The 21419-nt window shown below is 44.7% G+C and overlaps 1 protein-coding gene across 1 annotated transcript in view; it reads right to left on the minus strand.

Annotated features, from left to right (window-relative positions):
• Positions 1–20337, minus strand: part of samd14 (sterile alpha motif domain containing 14) — a 185060-nt gene extending 164723 nt beyond the window's left edge. Inside the window, exon 1 of the mRNA XM_078223904.1 lies at positions 20291–20337. Within this exon, the coding sequence (XP_078080030.1) occupies positions 20291–20330 (40 nt within the window). The 5' untranslated portion in view covers positions 20331–20337. The remainder of the gene's footprint in view (positions 1–20290) is intronic.
• Positions 20338–21419: the final 1082 nt, after the last annotated feature.

Consider the following 21419-nt stretch of genomic DNA (forward strand, 5'->3'; position numbering starts at 1 on the left):
AGCAAACTACCCAGCCTTCAGGAGAACAGTGACCATGACACCACACAACCCTGCCACAGCAACCTCTGCAAGACGTGCCGGATCATCAACATGGATGCCATAATCTCACGTGAGAACACCATCTACCAGGTACACGGTACATACTCTTGCAACTCGGCCAACGTTGTCTACCTGATACGCTGCAGGAAAGGATGTCCCGAGGCATGGTACATTGGGGAAACCATGCAGACGCTACGACAATGGATGAATGAACACCGCTCGACAATCACCAGGCAAGACTGTTCTCTTCCTGTGGGGGAGCACTTCAGCAGTCACAGGCATTCAGCCTTGGATCTTCAGGTAAGTGTTCTCCAAGGCGGCCTTCATGACACACGACAGCGCAGAATCGCTGAGCAGAAACTGATAGCCAAGTTCCGCACACATGAGGACGGCCTAAACCGGGATGTTGGATTTATGTCACATTATCAGTAACCCCACAGCTTTCCCCCTGATCTTGCAGAATCTTACTAGCTGTTCTGTCTGGAGACAAACACATCTCTTTAACCTGTGTTTAATGTTCCCTCCACCCACATTATCTGTACCTTTAAGACCTGGCTGGCTGTAGAGATTTGCATTCTAATTAGTATTCTGTAACTTGATTTCTGTGTCTCTGTGCACTGTTGGAGAACAGATTTTCACTCCATCTGACGAAGGGGCAGCGCTCCGAAAGCTTATGGTATTTGCTACCAAATAAACCTGTTGGACTTTAACCTGGTGTTGTGAGACTTCTTACTGTGCTTACCCCAGTCCAACGCCAGCATCTCCACATCATGAATACCTCAATGATTCCAGCCTCTAACCAGAAGTCGGAGTCATCTGGGCCCATAGATTGGATGTGTTTGTTGTTTATAGCCAGAAATCTCTCAGTCATGGCTTTTTAATCGGAGGGGATCATAAACTGGCTCCTGTGTCCAATTTAAAGTTTGTGAGATGACCATTAAATGAGATATCCACGTTTCAGAAAAAGAAACCCCTGATCTTTGACCTCACCTAAGAAACTTGGTCGTGTTTATTCTTGGAGTGGTACCTTGACTTTGTGAATCATTTTGGGATCAGCTGTACATCTACTTGTGTTATCATAGAATCATAGTACTCCTACAGTGCAGAAAGAGGCCATTCGAGCCTGCACTAACAACAATCCCACCCAGGCCCTATCCCCGTAACCCCATGTATTTATCCTGCTAGTCCCCTTGACACGGAGGGGTAATTGAGCATGGCCAATCCACCAAACCTTAGGACTATGGAAGGAAACCAGTGCACCTGGAGGAAACCCACGCGGACACGGGGAGAACGTGTAAACTCCACGCAGACAGTGACCCGAGGCTGGAATTGAACTCGGGTCCCTGGTGCTGTGAGGCAGCAGTGCTAACCACTGTGCCACTTTGCACTGCTTTCCAAATTGTCCTAGGTAGTCACAATTAAAACACTACTGAGACTGCAGGATATTGATCATATCCGTGGGGTCACTTTACTCCACCGACGCTGTTTCCCCTCCTTTAGTGGTCAGTCCAATTGTTGCTTCTCTTGACCTTGAGTTTGCGTATTCCTCAGCTGCTTTAGTAGCTGTACAGTGGAGGCTCTGTGCCACGTCATGCTTTCACCTCTGAAGATGGATCTGTGCTGCAAATGGATTTCAGATTGCCTGACAGTTTGAGCGGCCTTTCAAAGGTCAAATCTTCCTTAGCTTGAAGCATGTCTGAGAGTTCATCATCTGCCACTCCAACAATGATTCCGTTCCCAATTAGCTCTGACTTTAGATCAGTGGTCACAGCTTTCCACTATTCTGTACAAATAGGATGGCAATAGAGGGATATGGTCCCCGGAAGGGTAGGGGCTTTTCGTTCAGTCGGGCAGCATGGCTGGTGCAGGCTTGGAGGGCCAAAGGGTCTGTTCCTGGGCTGTAATTTTCTTGGTTCTTTCTATAGCTCATTAATGAAGGACTCAACCTGTTCTCCTGGCTGTTAGACACATTTGTCAAACTTTACTCTTTTAAGGATCTTGTTGCTGCTCATTCGAACGATTTTTTAAAATTTAGTCACATTTTGGTGAGGCTTCATTGATTGTTTGTCCAGCTATTTTATCATTGGCTATTGGGCCTACCAAATAAAACAGTGTCTTAACCTGTTCAGCTTCTGTTTTTTAGTCTAGATCTGAAGCAGTCATATATCTAATGAATCTCTTTTTCAAAAGTCCCCAATTTTGTGACTTGGTTGAGTCCAAACGGGTCTGGTAAGGTAGTTTTTTGATTCATGGCCATTTCATGGGCGGCATGGTAGCACAGTGGTTAGCACTGCTGCTTCACAGCTCCAGGGACCTGGGTTCGAATCCTGGCTCGGGTCGCTGTCTGTGTGGAGTTTGCACATTCTCCCTGTGCCTGCATGGGTTTCCTCCAGGTGCTCCAGTTTCCTCCCACAGTCCAAAGATGTGCGGGTTAGGTTGATTCTAAATTGCCCCGAAGTGTCCCGGGATGGGCCGAATGGCCTCTTTCTGCACTGTAGGATTCTATGATTCTAAAATTAAAAGTGTGCGTAGTTTTTAATGCTAATAGGAAACCCAAGATGGCACTGTGTTACACCTGGACTTAATGCGATTTCCCGCTTGTCAGTTTTGGGCGAGTCTCATTGTAGACATTTGTGATTTATGAGTTTTACATTTTTAGCAGCAATGCCCTGAGTCTACTTTATTTTTTTAGCCTTTCCCACAGTGTCTAAGTCTTTTCAGATCATGAAACCGTCTAATCCCATCCTTTACTGGATCTTTTAACTGCCATTTATTTGTTATTTAATTAGAATGTTTTAGTTCAGAGTGAGCTCGGTCAGACTAACTCGGCTGTTTACGGTGTTTTACAAAATAGCAACTCAGACGGTTGCTGACTCAAACGTTTTTTGAAACTAATTCTGGCCAGGAACTAAAGTGTTTTTGCCTCACCCCTGCTCTATTTTCTGACTCTGCAATCTTTTGGGTCATGGAATCATCGAGTCAGAGCAATACAGCACGGAAACAGGCCCTTCGGCCCAACTGGTCCATGCCGACCATGGTGCCCTCCCAGCAAGTCCCAATTGCCCGAGTTTGGCCCATATCCCTCTAATCTTTTCCCATCCATGTATTTATCCAAATGCTTTTTAAATGTTGCTGTTGAACCTGCCTCAACCACTTTCTCTGGCAGCTCATTCCATATACGCACCACCCTCTTTGTGAAAAAGTTGCCCCTCAGGTCCCTTTTAAATCTTTCCCCTCTCACCTTAAACCCGTGCCGTCTAGTTTCAATTCCCCTACCCTGGGAAAAAGACTGTTCATCCTATCTATGCCCCTCATGATTTTATACACCTCAATAAAGTCATCCCCTCATTCTCCTACATTCCAAGGAATAAAATCCCAGCCTGGCCAACCTCTCCCTAATGCTCAGGCCCACTCGTCCTAGTAATGTCCTCGTAAATTTTCATGCACTTTTCCCAGTTTATTAACGTCTTTCTTATAACAGGGTGATCAAAACTGTACACAACGCTGGACTTCCACAGGATTCAACAGAGTCTTCTGCCGCAGTGTGGAGTTTTATTTCTTTCTCCTGCTTCCGATCCTGCCTCCAAACTTCTCTCGGGCAATCTCCCTGTGCACCTTTGCTTCCGGTGCTTTCTGTCACATTGGAGTGCTGCTCTTTACTTTTTCATGCTTTCCGGATTTGGGGACCCATCCTTCATTGCCGTTGTGTTGTAAGATGTTGTGTGTAGTTGGTTAGGTCTCACAAAGAGGTTCTGAGTTTTGTACATGCTTCCAAACCCCGCTGATGTTGTGCGAGAGTGTTCCAACCTGAAACACTGGTTTCATGTGGTGTATTGGTTTTTGGATTAGCGACAAACGCCTGCAGAAAGAGTGAAAACTCAGACCTCGCTTTCATTCAACAAAGAAAAGTATTAATGTAGAAGATAATAAAACACAACAAAGAACAATCTTATTCTTTGGCAAAGTAACAGTAAGCACTTAGCCCCTCAAAGAGTGAAAACTCAAAGGTATCTGTTTCTCCCCTACTTAAACTCTGCTGAGACCTCCGTTTCCCAAACAACCACCATAAACCTATTGGTCAAATCTATCCAGTGATTACCACACTGTACAGGTTAAGTGGCCACGACCTGGAAATGGCCTTCAGTTCAGCAAAGAAAATTATCTTTTGCACAAATTGACTTTCCTTCATCTCCAGCTCAGCTGTTTTCCTAAGAATGGGCTACCTCTCTCCTTGCTGCTGCTTCTTCAACACCTCATCTGCATCAATACTGCTTCCTGGCTCACAACACTTTGACTACTAATTGTATCAATTGCAAAGAACATCCTGTTCCACAGCGGCACAGTGGTTAGCACTGCCGCCTCACAGCACCATGGACCTGGGTTCGATCCCTGGCATGGGTCACTGTCTATGTGGAGTTTGCATGGTCTCCCCATGTTAGCATGGGTTTCCTCTGGGTGTTCCAGTCCAGTTTCCTTCCGCAGCCCAAAGATATGCAGGTTGGGTGAATTGGCCATGCTAAATTCTCCCTCAGTGTACCCAAACAGGTGCCAGAGTGTGGCAACTAGGAGATTTTCACAGTAACTTCATTGTAGTGTGAATGTAAGCCTACTTGTGACTAATAAACAAACTTTAACTTTCCCTATTTTTACCTTTCTCTTAAGTGCTGCCCAGATATGGTTTACAAAATACACGGCAGTTTGATTTTACTTGTGCAAAAAAAAATTAGGACATACAGTTCAACATTAAGTGTTTGTTAACAATGAATAACAATGTACCTATAACACAGTATAATGTCTAAGCTCAGAGCTGAGTCCATACTTGCCACTGCACACGTCTCTGTCCACGATAAGACTGCCCTCTAGTGTTGGGTCATGTGTCCCTTTATATCACACTGTGGGTAGTACTGTACCTTTCTATGCCAGACCCTTGTACAACAGCAGCAACTCTTCAACACTAGCATTCATCATCTTAGGTTGTCTATCTTTAGGGCCCAAATTCTTACTGCAATGGTTAAGAAATATATCCAAAATGCTTACAGTTGGAGTACTGTGAACAGGTCAGTAGTGTAAGAAGGATGCACAGACACTGGATAAGATGCAATATGATAACTATAATCTCTCAGCATTGGTTTTATCAGGGAAGACTGAACAGGCTCCTTTCTCCGGAAAGCAGAAGATTTAAAGGTGAGTAGATAGAGTCCATTGAGATTATAACAAGCTGTTAGAAGGTTGACACAGAGCAGATGTTTTCATATGTGGGGGGGAAGATCAAAACTAAGGGCCACAAATATTGGACAGTTACTGATTCACTCAATAGAGAATTGAAGAGAAACCTTTATGCCCAGAGAGAGATAAGAATGTAGAACTCACCACAACAAGACCAAAGAACAAAGAACATTACAACACAGGAACAGGCCCTTCGGCCCTCCAAGCCTGCACTGACCATGTAAAGGTGAATAGCAAAAATGCAATTAAGGGGAAATTAGATAAATGAGGGAGAAAAATATATCAATAAGGTTAGGTTAATGGTGGCACAGTGGCTAGCACTACTGCTTCACAACACCAGAGACCCAGGTTCAATTCCTGGCTTGTGCGACTGTCTACGTGGAGTTTGCACGTTCTCCCTGTGTCTGCGTGGGTTTCCTCCGGGTGCTCCGGTTTCCTCCCACAGTCCGAAAGATGTGCTGGTTAGGTGCTTTGGCCATGCTAAATTCTCCCTCAGTGTACCCGAACAGGCGCTGGAGTGTGGGGACTAGAGGATTTTCTTACTTGTGACACCAATAAATAAACTTTAAAACTTTTGAAACTTAAAGGTATCTAGGCTCATGTGGAACATAATCACCCATACGGGTAAGTTGGACTAAATGATCTGTTTCTGTGCGTTCTATGTCATTTGCATGTGTTTTCTTTTTAAAACATCACACCAATTATACCAAAAGGTTACAGTCATCACAGTGCTATTTATGAATAGGTATGTTTAGATTTAAGCCTTATGTTCAGAAAAATCTGGCAAACCTGGATAAGGGTACAGAATTTGTCACTGCTTATATTAACAATTAGTTTGAGTACTAAAATTAAATAAAATCATGTTGCAAGCATGTAGAGTAATTATGGAATATAAAGAGTAAATTTTAAATGATATCATTTGACGCACTTGTGGCCAGCCACAAACACAAGACCCTGAACAGAATAATCTAAGCTCTGATATTACATTAAAGAATTTCAAATGCCTTGATTATTTCGAATACATTACAACATACCCCCGCACTTTGAATTTCTCCACTCATCAGTACTCTCCTCAGCTGTACCTATCTTATTGTATTGCATAGGAGCACACATTATAGCATTGAAGGAGACCCAACAGATCAATCAGTAGGCGCTGATAATTAATCTTAAATTGGAACTGTCTATTCTAATTCAAAAATTCGAATCAGTTGTCGTTTGATGATCTTTGGCACGCTGGCACAGTGGTTAGCACTGCTGTCTCACAGCACCAGGGACTCGGGTTCGATTCCAGTCTTGAGTGACTATCTGTGTGGAGTTTGCACGTTCTCCCTGTGTCTGCGTGGGTTTCCTCCGGGTGCTCCGGTTTCCTCCCACAGTCTGAAAGACGTGCTGGTTAGGTGCATTAACCCAAACAGGCGCCGGAGTGTGGTGGCTAAGGGAATTTCACAGTAACATCATTGTAGTGTTAATGTAAGCCTTACTTGTGACTAATAAATAAACTTAGTTATCATCCTTGCCAAATACTTATCTAGTTGCATTTAAAATGATCTTAAGGTCTCTACCTGAAACGACCCTTTTGATAAAGCATTTGGGGAACCTCTGTGTCAAAGTCTTCCAATTTCCCCTTTCATTCAGTGCTACACTCCCGTTATTGATTTGGCCAGTAGTCAGTACTTGCTAACCGTAATTGCAACGATCAATAATATTTGACGTGCGTTGCCTGTATTCCCAAAGTTACCGCAGGAAAGGTTGAAGAGTTCATGCTCCACTTTGCATTTGATGTTTTAAACCAAAAGAAAAGTCCAAATTGCTCGTAAAACATGGTTTCCCTGGTGGTTTTCAACTGCAGTCATTTCCCCGTGATATCCAGGTGTGTCGGTGAGGTTGAGGCCAACAAACAGCAAGGTTTGGCAAGCTCTGTCAATAACCAGATGTGCTGTCAAGCCCCTCTTCAAACTTCATGATTTGTATTTACTGGCAGTTACAACCTGCTGCCATTTTGAATCTTCTCAGCTAAGACTGATTGCTACGGGAACCATGAGCTCAAGTCTAACATTTCTCCAACAAGTACAGGCCTCTACTAGAAACGATTATTGGAGATATTTTAAATATTTGTAAATGAATTTAAGCATTTTTGAAGTCATTATGTTACAGGCCTTATTTCCATAATTAAATCCTAAACTTAGAAAAATTAAGTGGAGACTAACGTAAGTAATTATTGTATGAAGTAGAATCATAGAATCCCTCCAGTGCAGGAAGAGGCTGTTCAGCTCATCGAGCCTGCACTGACCTCAATCCAACCCAGGCCCTATCCCCGTAACCCCATGTATTTAACCTGCTACCTGACACCAAAGGACAATTTAGCACGACCAATCAACCTAACCCGCACATCTTTGGGCTGTGGGAGGAAGCCGGAGCACCTGAAGGAAACCACACAGGGTGAGTGTGTGAACCCCACACAGACAGTCACCCAAGGCTGGAATTGAACCCGGGTCCCTGGCGCTTTGAGGCAGCACTGCTAACCACTGTGCTACCATGCCGCCCCAAGTCAGTAAATTAATTATTAAAGGTAAATTTCAGTGAGTAAACTTGTTTATTTGATTTAGTAGTTCAACTATGTATGGTGAGTAAACTATGAAAAAATTACTTAAAGCATTGAGTTTACGATATTAGAATCATAGAATCCCTGCAGTGCAGAAGGAGCCCATTTGGCCCATCGAGTTTGCACCGACTCTCTGATAGAGCATCCTACCAAGGTCCATCCCGCCCCCCCCCCCCCCCCCCCCACCCCGCCACCTTATCCCCATGACCCCACTAATCCCCCTAACCTACACATCTTGTGACACTAAAGGGGAAAGTTAGCATGACCAATTCGCCTAAACTGCACATCTTTGGAGTGTGGGAGGAAACCGGAGCACCTGGATGAAACCCAGGGAGAACGTGCAAACGTCACACAGTCACCCAAGGCGGGTTCAATTCCGGCCTCGGATCACTGTATGTGTGGAGTTTGCACATTCTCCCCGCATCTGCGTGGGTTTCCTCCGGGTGCTCCGATTTCCTCCCACAGTCCAAAGGTGTGTGGGTTAGGTTGATTGGCCATATAAATTGACCCTAGTGTCAGGGGGATTAGCAGGGTAAATATGTGGGGTGATTGGAATAGGGTCTGGGTGGGATTGTGGTCGGTGCGGACTCAAATGGGCCGAATGGCCTCCTTCTGCACTGTGGGAATTCTATGAGTGTGCTGCAGCAAGGTCGGAGAATTTGGTGGCCAGCCAAATCTCTGTTCACTGCTGCGGGATGGGAAAATCCCGTCGGTGTGAACGGTGCTTAAATTCTGGCCTAGGAGACTATAAAACTATATTTTAAGATTAGTAATAAATATTTCATTAGATTTCGATTGCATTTTTCAGATTCTGTTATGTTGTAAATATTAATTTTTGAACCAAATGCTAATCTTATAAAAGTTTGACCATTGTTTGTTGCTTACTACTGTTGAGCTTGGTGCTTTCAGATGAGAATTTTTAACATTTATAGAGAGTTAAACAGCTGAAAGAAATCTGCCAATAAGTTAATCAATCACAAATGTTACAAGGAGATTTGTCCACAATTTCCTTTCTGTTTAGTTGTAAGAGATGTGTAGCCCAGGAAATGTGTTACCTGTTGTATAAATAGAATATGTGCTGGATTAATTTTTAATATCCTGCCACGGATATATGCATTTCTATGAATCTCAATAGGGACTTTCTTAACTTCTGACGTTGGACAAAGTTTGGTATGAACCCTGGAAATAGCCATTCAACTGCTGGGATTTTCCCTCCCTTCCCGTCGTCAGGATCTTCAGGTCCCACCCAAGGTGCCTCCCCACCGGGTACCATGGGGGGTGCAGCCAGCGAGCAATGCAAATTGCCACTGACTTTGATGGGACCAAAAGATCGTGCCATGGGCAATGATGAATAGCTTTCAGTGCTGGAAAACCTGCCCCAGGATAGGGTGGGGGGACTGTTTCTGTGGATATTCCACCAATCCTCTGCCAAATGTATCGTGGAAGATTGTGAGAACTCGAACACTTGATATTTTCTAAGGACGGGAGCACTATTTTTTTTCATTCATTCGTGGGTCATGGGCGTCACTGGCTGGGCCAGCATTTATTGCCCATCCCTAGTTACCCTTGTTCAGAGGCAGTTAAAAATCAACCACATTGCTGTGGGTCTGGAGTCACATGTAGGCCAGACCAGGTCAGGACGGCAGATTTCCTTCCCTAAAGGACATGAACCAGATGGTTTTTCCAGCAAACAACAATGGTTTCATGGTCATCAGTAGATTCTTAATTCCAGATTTTTTCTTATTGAATTCAAATTCCACCAGCTGCCGTGGCGGGATTCGAACCCGGGTCCCCAGCTGAGTTTCTGGATTACTTGCCCAACGATAATACCTCCATTGGAGGCCATGCCCCCCCCCCCTAACATGGAATATAATTCTGCTTCTAGGTAAAAGGTGTAAAGTCACTATGGGTAGGAATTTCCACCACCTCCTGCAAAGCGTTTTGTGGTGGGATCTTCCAGGCCCGGTGTTGTCAGCGAGGCGTCCATTGCTCACACCCTCCATTGCCAGGGAACCCACGGCGATCGGAGCAGGGGAGGGGGCTGCCGTCAGCAAGACCAGAAGATCCCCACTGGCGAGAACAGCTGAAAAATCCCACCCAAGTCTGAAAACACTCAAGTTCAAATAATCTTCACAATGCAGGCCACAGAACTTGGACTTTTCTTTAATGTGTGATGAATAAACAAGTTAGAGACATTTCTGGGCAGAATCGAGCTGAGGCATTGACGGGGGTGGGGGTCTCGCCTACTGGCTGGAGATCCAGTGAGCAGCCCATGATTCCTCTTTTCCGGAAGGTCTGCTGAAACTGATGCCAATCAAGCAGTGGTAAGGCCAGCTGAGGACCATCCTCTGGAAACAGGTCCCCGGAGCAGATGTTTCACCGACCGACAGCTGCCGGTCAAAAAGATCTGAGGTGCAGGGGGATTTACGCAATTTCTTTTGCTCTGATTTGTTGTCATACGTATTGGGATACAGTGAAAAGTATTGTTTTTTGAACTCTTATACGGACAAAACATACCATTCATAGAGTACATAGGGGAGAAGGAAAGGAGGGTACAGAATATAGTGTTACAGTCATCATTAAGTTGTAGAGAAAGATCAGCTTCATATGTGGTAGGTCCATTCAAAAGTCTGATGGCAGCAGGGAAGAAGCTGTTCTTGAGTCGGTTGGTACGTGATCTCAGTTTTGTATCTTTTTCCCGACTGAAGTGGGAGTGTGTCCGGGTGTGTGTGAGGTCTTTGATTATGCTGGCTGCTTTTCCGAGACACTTGGAAGTGTGGACGGAGTCAGTGGATGGAGGTAATGGCCAGAGGCGTGTAGGGGAATCAGGAGAAATGGCAAAGAGTTGGCTGTCAGACCAACCACTCTTCCTTCCCACCCCCCTTCCAATGTCCAGTTTATTGATCAGACATGGAGTACCTTTGATCATGGGACCCCTACCCTCGGCTATGGTGACAAGCAGAGTAACAGCTGTCCTGCATGCAACATGGCAACAAACATGTCTGTACCATGGCTATATAGCAATGGTGGGATGAGTCTCTCAAGTGGTCCTTAACTGACCACTTAAGGGTCTCAATTAGTGACAGGGCAGGAAGGTAACCACGGGCCTTGCTGCCCAGAACATAATTCGAAAGAGACGAGAAAATAATGGGATTGGGATATGCCACCATCCCGCCAAAGTACATACCCTTACCACCTGCAAGAGCACAAGATTCGGCCCTGTGGCTCCTGTGTTGGGAAGAACTTCCTGGGGTGGGATGCGTGTTGCAGGAGATGGCACAAAATGGACAATATATGCAACACTTGATGTTCAGCTTCATTGCGGTCAATGGAATTGAATATCAGGGGGTGTATCGAATGGGCAGCCGGGCCACCACTCGAGACAAACCTACAGCCTGAAATATTCTAGATGATTGCTTCGCCTTCTGTCCAGTTACTTATCAAATGTGACACAGCTATTTGCAGTCTGACACTTGAAGCGCAACAGAGAAGCGTGACAGACAGAAAATGTACACTACCTTAACTGTTAATTCAAAATTTTTAACACTTTTTTGTGCAAAATGTATTCCTTTGATAGCAGATAGCCTGTCAAAAATGGCCTTCTTGTTGACCCTCATTAAGGAAATCTACACATTTTCAGAGCAGCACTCAATTTCAGCAACACAATCTTTAGGTTGAACTTTGGCTCCATGATTAGACAGAAATTGGAAAAAAATAGAAAAGAGAAACATAGATTATCTTTGTTAGTTCCTTAGCTTCTACCAATGGCAATGAGACAAGACTAGATATAACTGTGAATCACCGCTGTCACTATACATTCATCTTGGAAAGAAGGTTTTACAGCATATTAAATTTCTACCTTCCCAGTTACGGCAAACAATTTGTGGACTTAATGAAAGGACATGTCATTTTGCTAGAAACTGAATCCAGTTTCTATAGTTCTCTTAGCGCTAACTTCTCAAGAATCTGCAGAAAATAAATGGGTGATTTATTTGTCCTTTGGTGTGCTTTCTCATTGATATGCAGAGCATATGACAGAGCTATGATTTAATCTGATTGTCACATTTACTGGGATACAGTGAAAAGTATTGTTTCAGACAAAACGTGCCGTTCATAGAATACATAGTGTAGGAGAGGGTGCAGAATCTAGTGGTGTTATAGTCATAGCTAGGGTGCAGAGAAAGATCAACTTAAGATACATTTAAGCTTATTCATTACTGTCACAAGTAGGCTTACATTAACACTACAGTGAAGTTACTGTGAAAATCCCCTAGTCGCCACACGTTTGGGTACACTGAGGGAAGATTTAGCATGACCAATGCACTTAACCAGCATGTCTTTTGGACTGTGGGAGGAAACCAGAGCACCCGGAGGGAAACCACGCAGACACAGGGAGAACATGCAGATTCCACACAGACATTGGCCCAGTCCAGGAATTGAACCCAGGTCCCTGGTGCTGTGCGGCAGCAGTGCTAACCACTGTGCCACAGTGGGTAGGTCCATTCAAAAGTCTGATGGCAGCAGGGAAGAAGCTGTTCTCAAATCGGTTGTTACATGTTCATCTGTCTTTATACATGAACACTGGTTGCACACTTTTTCATGAAATTGAAGAGCAACTGAGGAGACTGAACATTGTCTTCCTCCACCTGCATGTTTGGAACAACCTTTAGGCAGCCAACACATGGACTCATTAAAGCTGTACAAGCTACAGTTCAACACAGTTCTTTCTGGTGTATTCTGTGGGCAGCATGGTGGCAGAGTGGTTAGCAATGTTGCCTCACAGTGCCAGGGATCCGGGTTTGATTCCCAGCTTGGGTCAGCGTGTGTGAAGTCTGTACATTCTTTCCATGTCGCGTGGGTTTCCTCCGGGTGCTCCGGTTTTCTCCCACAGTCTGAAAGACATGCTGGTTAGGTGCATTGACCTGAACAGGTGCCGGAGTGTGGCGACTAGGGGAATTTTACAGTAACTTCATTGCAGTGTTAATGCAAGCTTTACGTGTGACTAATAAATAAATAATGATAACTTTAACAACATGACATTTTCCATTCTTTATGGCCCATTGGTTCTAATAACCAGTCAGTACTAACAAATGCTGAAGTGTGTACAGTTTGTACATTGGACTCATATTAGGTGAAATCTAGATTGAAATTTGCCAGAACCATTTGAATCAAGACTCTTTACACCCATTATTGGGAGAGAACATTGTGCTCATATCTTTTATGGCGAGTTCCCACCATTTATCTGGATTTTGTTTGCAATTCCCACACTTTGCACAGTCCGACTCTGCTTCATTCAGGATTATCCCTTCACTGTAACACTCAGAAATAGCACAAACTCCAACAAGCTCATTACGGCTCCCCCATCGATAGACAAGCAATAAAGACCATTGCTGTACGAAGTGTTCTTCCTTGAATAGACCCTGAATGTAACATTAAACAGAGAAGCTCTTGCATTCATCGAGCTTCAACGGTTCACGACCAAGATATAGAAAGCTTCCGACAGCTGGAGCCCTGGAACACGAGCTGCCATCCTGCAGTCAGATATTTACGGAGAATCTCCATACCAAAAAAGAGGGATTAAACAACTAATAAATTTTCCATTATTTCTCCAAATGTGGAGTGGAATTTTCCAGTCGCTTCCACCCCACAGACTAGAAAATCCCACCCGAGGTCAACGGACCTTTAAACGGTCAGACAAATTTTCCGTCCCATCTGCAACAATTCCTGAGGTGGGAGGACTGGAAAATTCACCCCGCAGTGTCAGCTCTGGCTCAGTTGGTAGCATTCTTCTCTTAATGTTCCAGGTTCATGTCCCACTCTAAGCGCTGAGCGTAAATATCAACGCTGACTCTCCAGTGCAGTACCGTGTAGGTACTGTATTTCGGATGAGACATTAAACTGAGGCCCCATCTGCCTGCTAGATTAAACAGAAAGCAGGGACGTTAACTCCAGTGAGCCAGCCAATATACATCCCTCAGTCAACATCACAGAAACAGCTGGCTGGCCATTATCACATTGCTGTTTATGGGTGATTTCTGTATGCAAATTGGCCACCACTTTGCCTGCAGAACAAGAGTGACTGCATTTGAAAATTACTTCCTTGGCAATAAGGTACCTTAAGATGCCCAGTGGTTGTGAAAAGTGCCATAAAATTGCAAGTCTTTCTTTTTCCCCCCTATCATGGATCTGGCTTGTAACAGCAGTAAGAATTTAACAAGGCCTGATAGGATGTGAGCCGCCCAGCAATAGGTAGAAGAAATCTGCCTAGCGACAGCAGTGGCCAGCATTCAAAAGACACAATTTTCCCAGTAATGAGATTAGCAGGCAATACACAGAACTAGGTGTAAATCACCCTATTGGTAGGAAACAGCTTACCTCGATGACTGAGAAATCAGTGACGGTATACACAAGCTAATTTCCAGAGTCAAGGAATTTGAGAGATGCAGACAGCCAAATACACAGAATGAAGAATCAAAGAAGAAAAATTGTATAATTGCCACCACCTTCAGAAGCAGGCAGGCGAGTGTATATCTAGCAGCCGAGAGGCCAGTCCACAACACTCAGCCAAGAGGCTAGGCCCACATCGAAGTCTTAGAGCCAAGGCAGAACAGAAACCTTTATGAAGGCAGTTTAAATATCTTCACTGGATCAGTAAAGGACATTTTCCAGACTTAATTCTCAGCCTTGTATTGTGTGGTAACTATAAGCTGGATTTAGCATATAGATTTAATTTGGATGTTGTTTGGGAATAAGGATGTCTCTAGGAGTTATGGGGTTGTAGATATATTTTGGAACTTGGGGTAATTTCTACACAATCTGTGTATGAGTTTAGTAATTCATATAGTTAATTGTCTTAGAGAATTGCCGTCCTGTTTGTGTGTATGTGTCTTTACTTTAATAGTCTTTCATCATTGTTACACAATGACTGGATTGGTTGTTCTCATTGGGGTTTCATGTGACTCCTCACACCATTCCAAAAAAAACCATACACCACCATGAACAGGTGTTTCAAGTTGGGACATCCTCGCAGATGACATTTGGATGGTCATGACGCGCCCCTGCCGGAATTTTACTACTACACCCGCCCCGCAGAACGGAATTCTCCATTGGCCTCGGACGGAATTTTACGGGCCTTGCCCGAGCGAGTTCGTAAAATACTGGCCCCCATATGGAGCAAAGAGGGAAAAGCTTTTCAGTGAACCCCTTCCTCCTAGAATTTATCATTTGGTGGAAACTCCGATGCCCATTCTCAGGCCTAAAGTGTATGCACTATGCATCAAACATCCCAGCTTGGAACCCTGAGGCCAGCCTGACATTGGGCCTCAGGCAGAAGCAGCCTGAAAGTAAGTCCTGGGAAATAACTGATGCTGCAATGGAGAAACGATGAGAAGTACTGTGGTGTGTGGGGAGAACTCCTGCTCCCCTTGGACACAAGACTGATTTTTGAACTTCTCCAAAAGATAGTATTTTTAACTTGCAATAGCAGCTAAATGTCGAGCAGGGGGCCCAAAACAGGTATTAATCATTTCAGCTGGCGGTGTAAAGAATCGAACACCACTTTCAGGCAGATATCGGGAACACCTGAGAAATAGTCCAACCCAATGTCAGTTTGGACAACCTTCATGTATACTTAGGGCTTGGGAGGTCATCCCCAAAATTGGCCCATATTCCCTACCTGGAAAACAAACAGAAGGTTTAACTCCTCAGAATAGGAAGTGCATCTCCAGAAGGAAAAGAGTTCAGAGTTCCTCCTTGTCCTCTGCCCACTACTCCAGAAGCACCCACTAGAGTAAAATTAACCCTCATTTCTCTTCACCAAATTTCCTTAAACTGCTCTTCCCTGCCCTCGCCACGATAGGGAAAATAGGAGATGTGAAAGCGAGTGGGCGTTCGTGGCTCTCGGGACCCTTCTGGGGCCTATCATGGAATAGAACCTATCATAGAATCCTTACAGTGCAGAAGGAGGCCATTCAACCCATCAACCACGCACCGACAACAATCCCATCCAGACCGTATTCCTGTAACCTCATGTATTTACCTTGCTAGTCCCCCTGACACCAAGGGATAATTTAGCACAGCCAATTCACTTAACCTTCACAACTTTGGAGTGTGAGGGGAAACCGGAGCACCTGAAGGAAACCCACGCAGACACAGGAAGAACGTGCAGACTCCGCACAGACAGTCACCCGAGGCCGGAATTGAACCTGGGTCCCTGGCGCTGTGAGGCAGCAGTGCTAACCACTGTGCCATTGCCTATCATGGAGGAAGCATATCTATCAGATTTTAGGGCACGAGTCCTGGTAAGAGGGAACCTTTAGTGTGAGACTGGGAGTCAGTGGAATTAGACCCGTACCTGCGTTGAGCTCGTTTGTATATAGCTTTATTTGTCTTTCAATAAATCACTAATATGATTCAGCTTGCCTCATCTTGAAACAGGGATCAGGGCAAGAGGAGCAGAAGGAAGCAACAAAGAAACTGAACAGACAGTGACAATCTTAGCAACCAAGAAATTGTAAGTTCCTTTCACCTTTTGAGCATTAATGTAGCGAGGGTAGAGAAGAAAGGTTTAAGGAAGTGGTTAATTTGGAGATCAGGGATTGGGGTTAACTTAACTCTGGTGGATGCATCTGGAGTAGTGCAGAGGAGAATGAGGCCCAAGAATACTTGGTGTGATCTAACCAGGCCTGATGATAGATGGTTGTATCGATTGTGCATCAGAGATACTCAAGTTTGCATCCGTTGAACTAGAGAGAGCAAAGATTCCCCCAGGCCAGGGAGAAAAAGGCCAAGATAGGAGAGAACAGGTTTTGTTGTTAAAAAAAAAAAGCATCAAAATTGAAGTGAGAAAATATTTTAACAGATTGGAACTGCGGAAATATCATTGGAAATTGAAGGTCAAATACTTGGCAGTTGCCTGCTTGAAAGTACAATTGTAACTGACTTGAGGGCAAGGTTTTGTCAGAGGTGAATGAAAGAGGAAATGAAAGGAGATATCTGGATGTGGGGAGTGAAGGATACACGGAAGTGATTAGGAATGCCTTGCCTGTGATCAAGGCCACAAGAAGTGGAGAAGCAATATAATATGGCAAGGATCAGGAAGTGACAATGAACTTGGAGGGTCGATCTATATAGAGGAAAAAGGTTCAAGAGGACAAGACGTGGAAATGGAAAAGGAGGGGGCAAGGTGAGTTGAAATAAAAACTGAAAGCACCAACATTCAGCTACCACAGTATGAAGACTGAGAAAGAAAAGGAGGGAGGAAATTGCACGGAGGAACTTTAACTTGTGTCCCCTCGTGACTGACCCTTCAACTAAGGGGAACAGTTGCTCCTTAGCTACTCTCTCCATGTCTCTCATAATCTTGTACACCTCAATCAGGTCGCCCTTCAGTCTTCTCTGCTCCAATGACAACAACCCAAGCTTATCCAACCTCTCTTCGTAACTTGAACGTTCCATCCCAGGCAACATCCTGGTGAATCACCTCTGCACCCCCTCCAGTGCAATCACATCCTCCCGATAATGTGGCAACCAGAACTGCACACAGTACTGTAGCTGTGGCCTCACCAAAGTTCTTTACAACTCCAACATGACTTCCCTGCTCAATGGGGACTTCTTGGAGAATGTTATTCCTAGTTCCCAGGAGACCATTAAAATGTTAGCACGTGGCTGTAGACCAGGAGTCACATGTAGGCAGTTTGGGAATCGGCGGTCAGGTCCTTCCCCGAAGGTTACAAGTGAATTAGTGGAGTTTTTATAACTATCCTGTGACCCACCCTGTCCACTCTCACCAGCTTCTGGGACTGTCTGTATTCCCAGCAGTGACCATTGCTGCTCCTGGTGCTGATGGGACTACAGAGAAACTGATTGGTCAGCTGCTGAGGCGGGGCTTCCTCCTGCATGAGGGGCAGAAATCCCACCTCCAGTCAATTAACACAACATGGAGCGTCAGATGGCTGCAGGGCAACCTGCACCAGTAGGGTGTTTGCCTAATGCGTCAGATAATTCCTGGCCATACTGACTTCAATCTCATTATGGGATATGAGCTAACGACCTCAGGATTGCTAGCCCAGTATTATAACCACAAAGCTGGAACATCCTTAAGGCAGGGTCCCAAGTTTCCACCTGGCAGGAATTCCCATGGATTTGGGGATGGGTATTTTCCTTCATTTCTGCTGTTGCAGCACTGGATCCAAAGGAGTGCCCATATGGGGGGGGGGGGGGTTTATGATGGCAAGCACTGCTGCCTCACAGCGCCAGGGACCTAGGTTCAATTCCAGCCTCGGGTCACTCTCTGTGTGGAGTCTACGCATTCTCCCAGTGTCTGCGTGGGCTTCCTCCGGGTGCTCCAGTTTCCTCCCACACTCCAAAGGTGTACAGGTTAGGTGGATTGGTCATGTTAAATTGCCCCTCAGTGTCAGGGGGATTAGTGGGGTAAATACATGGGGTTATGGAGATAGGGCCTAGGTGGGATTGTGGTTAGTGCAGGCTTGATGGGTCGAATGGCCTCCTTCTGCGCTGTAGGGATTCTATGCATGGGCGAGCTTTGATTTCAGGAACCCTTACATTTCTGAATTCTGCTCTCCATTATTCTGTGCCTCGGACGAGAACTTAATATGAAAGCCACAGGTGAACTTTCAATGCTGGGAGAGCTGATTTTATGAAGTGCATCATAATACAACAGGTGGAACTAGTGGAAATGCAATTAACATTCTTGTCACCCTGATTGGCATTATAATAGAGTGACTGTTGGCAGAGAAACCGTGAAAAGGGGAATGTGCCAACAGTAGATAGAAAAGGTCCACAAATAGTAGGTGCATTTGCGTGGTTCTAGATATCAGCAATAAAACCAGTCCCTACTGCATTAATACTATCAAAATACAAGCTGCAAGATGCTCCAATATCTGAAGAAATAGGAGCTCCACTACGTCAGAATATACTGCAATGGATTTCATTGTCACTGTATTTACAAACTATTATTGTGAGTCCGTAAGCAACTGGTAAACATGCAAAATGATAATGCCATTCGCTATTGGTAGTAGAAATGGAAATCACGAGGAGGTGGCTGCACAGTAATGTCAGACGTGAATAAGTCTCGGGGAAGGTAACAAACAGCGTTCCCTTAACAGAAGATAATATAAGTGGGATTTTCCAGCCGGGTTCGCCCCGAAGCCGGAAAATCCCGGCCGAGGTCAACAGACCTTTCTGTGGTCCGCCCCTCGCCCGCTACAATTCCCGTGGCGGGTGGGACGGGAAAATTCGTCTTTGTCGGGAAGGCGCCAGGTACCCATACATTGGGTTAATATTCTGTGAATTAGGCAAATTCAATTCAGGCTCACTTTGATGGGAGTGCTCTTGTGTTACTAACCAGACAGAAACTCTTGTCAGTCTGAATCTCCGTACCACACTCCAACGAATGCGATCTTATTAGTGTGGGATCTATTTAAAGGGAGACGCTATTTAATGCAGGATCAATTTTAAAAGGGACAAACCAGTTGCTCACATGATTGTAACAAGCAATGTTGTCGAAGCCAGAGCCACGGACTGGATGGAGAGACCTAATGGGTTACTCCATTAGGAAACAATGTGGTTGATTTAATTTTGGAGATTTTGTTAAGTCGCTCCAGCCGTTAAAATGATTGCCACTGACAAGGACGATGTTCAGTATAACAGATCCTCATGTGTACAAGCGGGGAAGTGAGCTGTAACTAAAATTACATTGCTAAATTCAAATTGATTATTCTTCTGACATGTGATTTTATCCGATTTCTTCCACCTACTTTTCTTTCGCTGTCCATGCAACACTGCCACTAATTGGGCTAGCAGTAATAATTGGCTATCAGTGAATGACATTCGTTTGGACAATGATTTGAAAAACCTTGAGACCGTCAAGCTAACGATCATATCTCAACACAAGACAATGCACGTTAAGCAATAAATTGTTTGACTAGTGCAGACAGATCACTGCCAGACCAGGCTGAAGCATACTCTCCAACCTCAATAAAGTTCCTCTCCATACCCAGTCAACAATTCATCAACACCTTCTACTTATAATGAAGCAGTTACAAGATCAACCATTGCAAATAATGCAAACATATAATACTTCTGATAAACTACTGTACATTATCCTGTTTCCTTCAGGTAAAGGCTTAACAGTTCATTCTCCCGGTTTTTGATATCAAATCAATAGCCCCCATTCATACTTCCATATATTTTTGTTTTAGTATGGTACAGGATTAATTCGATCTGCATTGATTTCAAAGTCTTATGCTTTAAAAAATATTTAATTATTGAGTGGATGAGAGCAAATTGCCGTCAGTGAGGATGCCAGATCTGAAGCAAGCCTCTTTAATAAGAATTCGTTCTGCTGAGGTTTCCAGAAATGTTTAAAAGACTCAGTTGCAAAATATCCCAGCATCTACTCACCAAAAACCTCATCCGTATCACCTGCTTTTGTGGTAGACATGTTGCAGCTGGGACTGTGGATGAGAAAAGCAGGCCATCAGATAAGGGGCTTTATTCCTGGCCTAACACACAGGGCCAACTAAAATAATCAGTACAACTCTACTCCAGTGGAGCCACAGAGGCCGGCATGCAAGCTGTTAAAGGGAGGGAGAACAACAACAACAAAAAAAGATCACAATAATTAATCAGGACTTACCTGTGGCAGAATCACGACATGTTAATCACAGCATTTCCCGCCACTGTACACTGTTAGCAGTTCTCTTAGTGATTCCCCTCCAGCAAGATTCCTCCCATCAGCAGCATTCAAAGGATGTCTGTGATTCATTCGGGCAGGGGCAGCTCAGCAAGGGAACTGCTGATTTGAAGTGAGAGCCACGCTTCGACACATCCAGAATGGGATGGGTCCAGGGTCCAGATGGGAGGAGGGTCTGTAAGTAGCCGAAGAGCCCCGCTCTTCTGCTGTGGTAAGTCATTAACAAACACTGCCGCTCGCCGACTGTCACATTATGGATGCAGCGGTCCCTCGAGTGCCACTAAGAGTCATTCGGTCTTGGGTGATACATTATTTTGTGACCGGACGGGAAAAATGATGCAGCACACTGACCCACGGCGGGCAGGAGCTGGTTTTTAAAAGGGGATCGGCAATATTATTTGGCGGAGATGGTGAAAGCTGCCTTCAGTCTGTGCGGTATCGCACATAATGTTCCCGGAGCCCACATTTGAAAGGCAGCAGGCACTTCTGGGACGCTGACGGACTCACTGCAATGTGTTTGATGCCTTGCTTCCCAGGGAAGGCAGCTTGTTCACACAGATCATCAGTGTAATTGGATGGCTTCACTGCTCCCGGATTCCAGGCAAAATCACTTTAACCCCTTCAAGCCCTGTTCTAATCAACTTATCTTGCTGGGTCACATTTCTTTTTCAACCGTGATTTGTCACATTGGCAGGGGTGGATTGCTGATTTTTTTTAGAAAAAATAAGTGGTCACAAATAATTATTAAGTTTCACGCCTTAATTTTCTGTTCTGAGTTGATTTTCAGAGAGAAAATAGAATTTCCTAATCATAGAAACCCTACAGTGCAGAAGGAGG

Source organism: Mustelus asterias, chromosome 11 (genome assembly GCF_964213995.1).
Source record: "Mustelus asterias chromosome 11, sMusAst1.hap1.1, whole genome shotgun sequence".
Classification (NCBI taxonomy): Eukaryota; Metazoa; Chordata; class Chondrichthyes; order Carcharhiniformes; family Triakidae; genus Mustelus; species Mustelus asterias.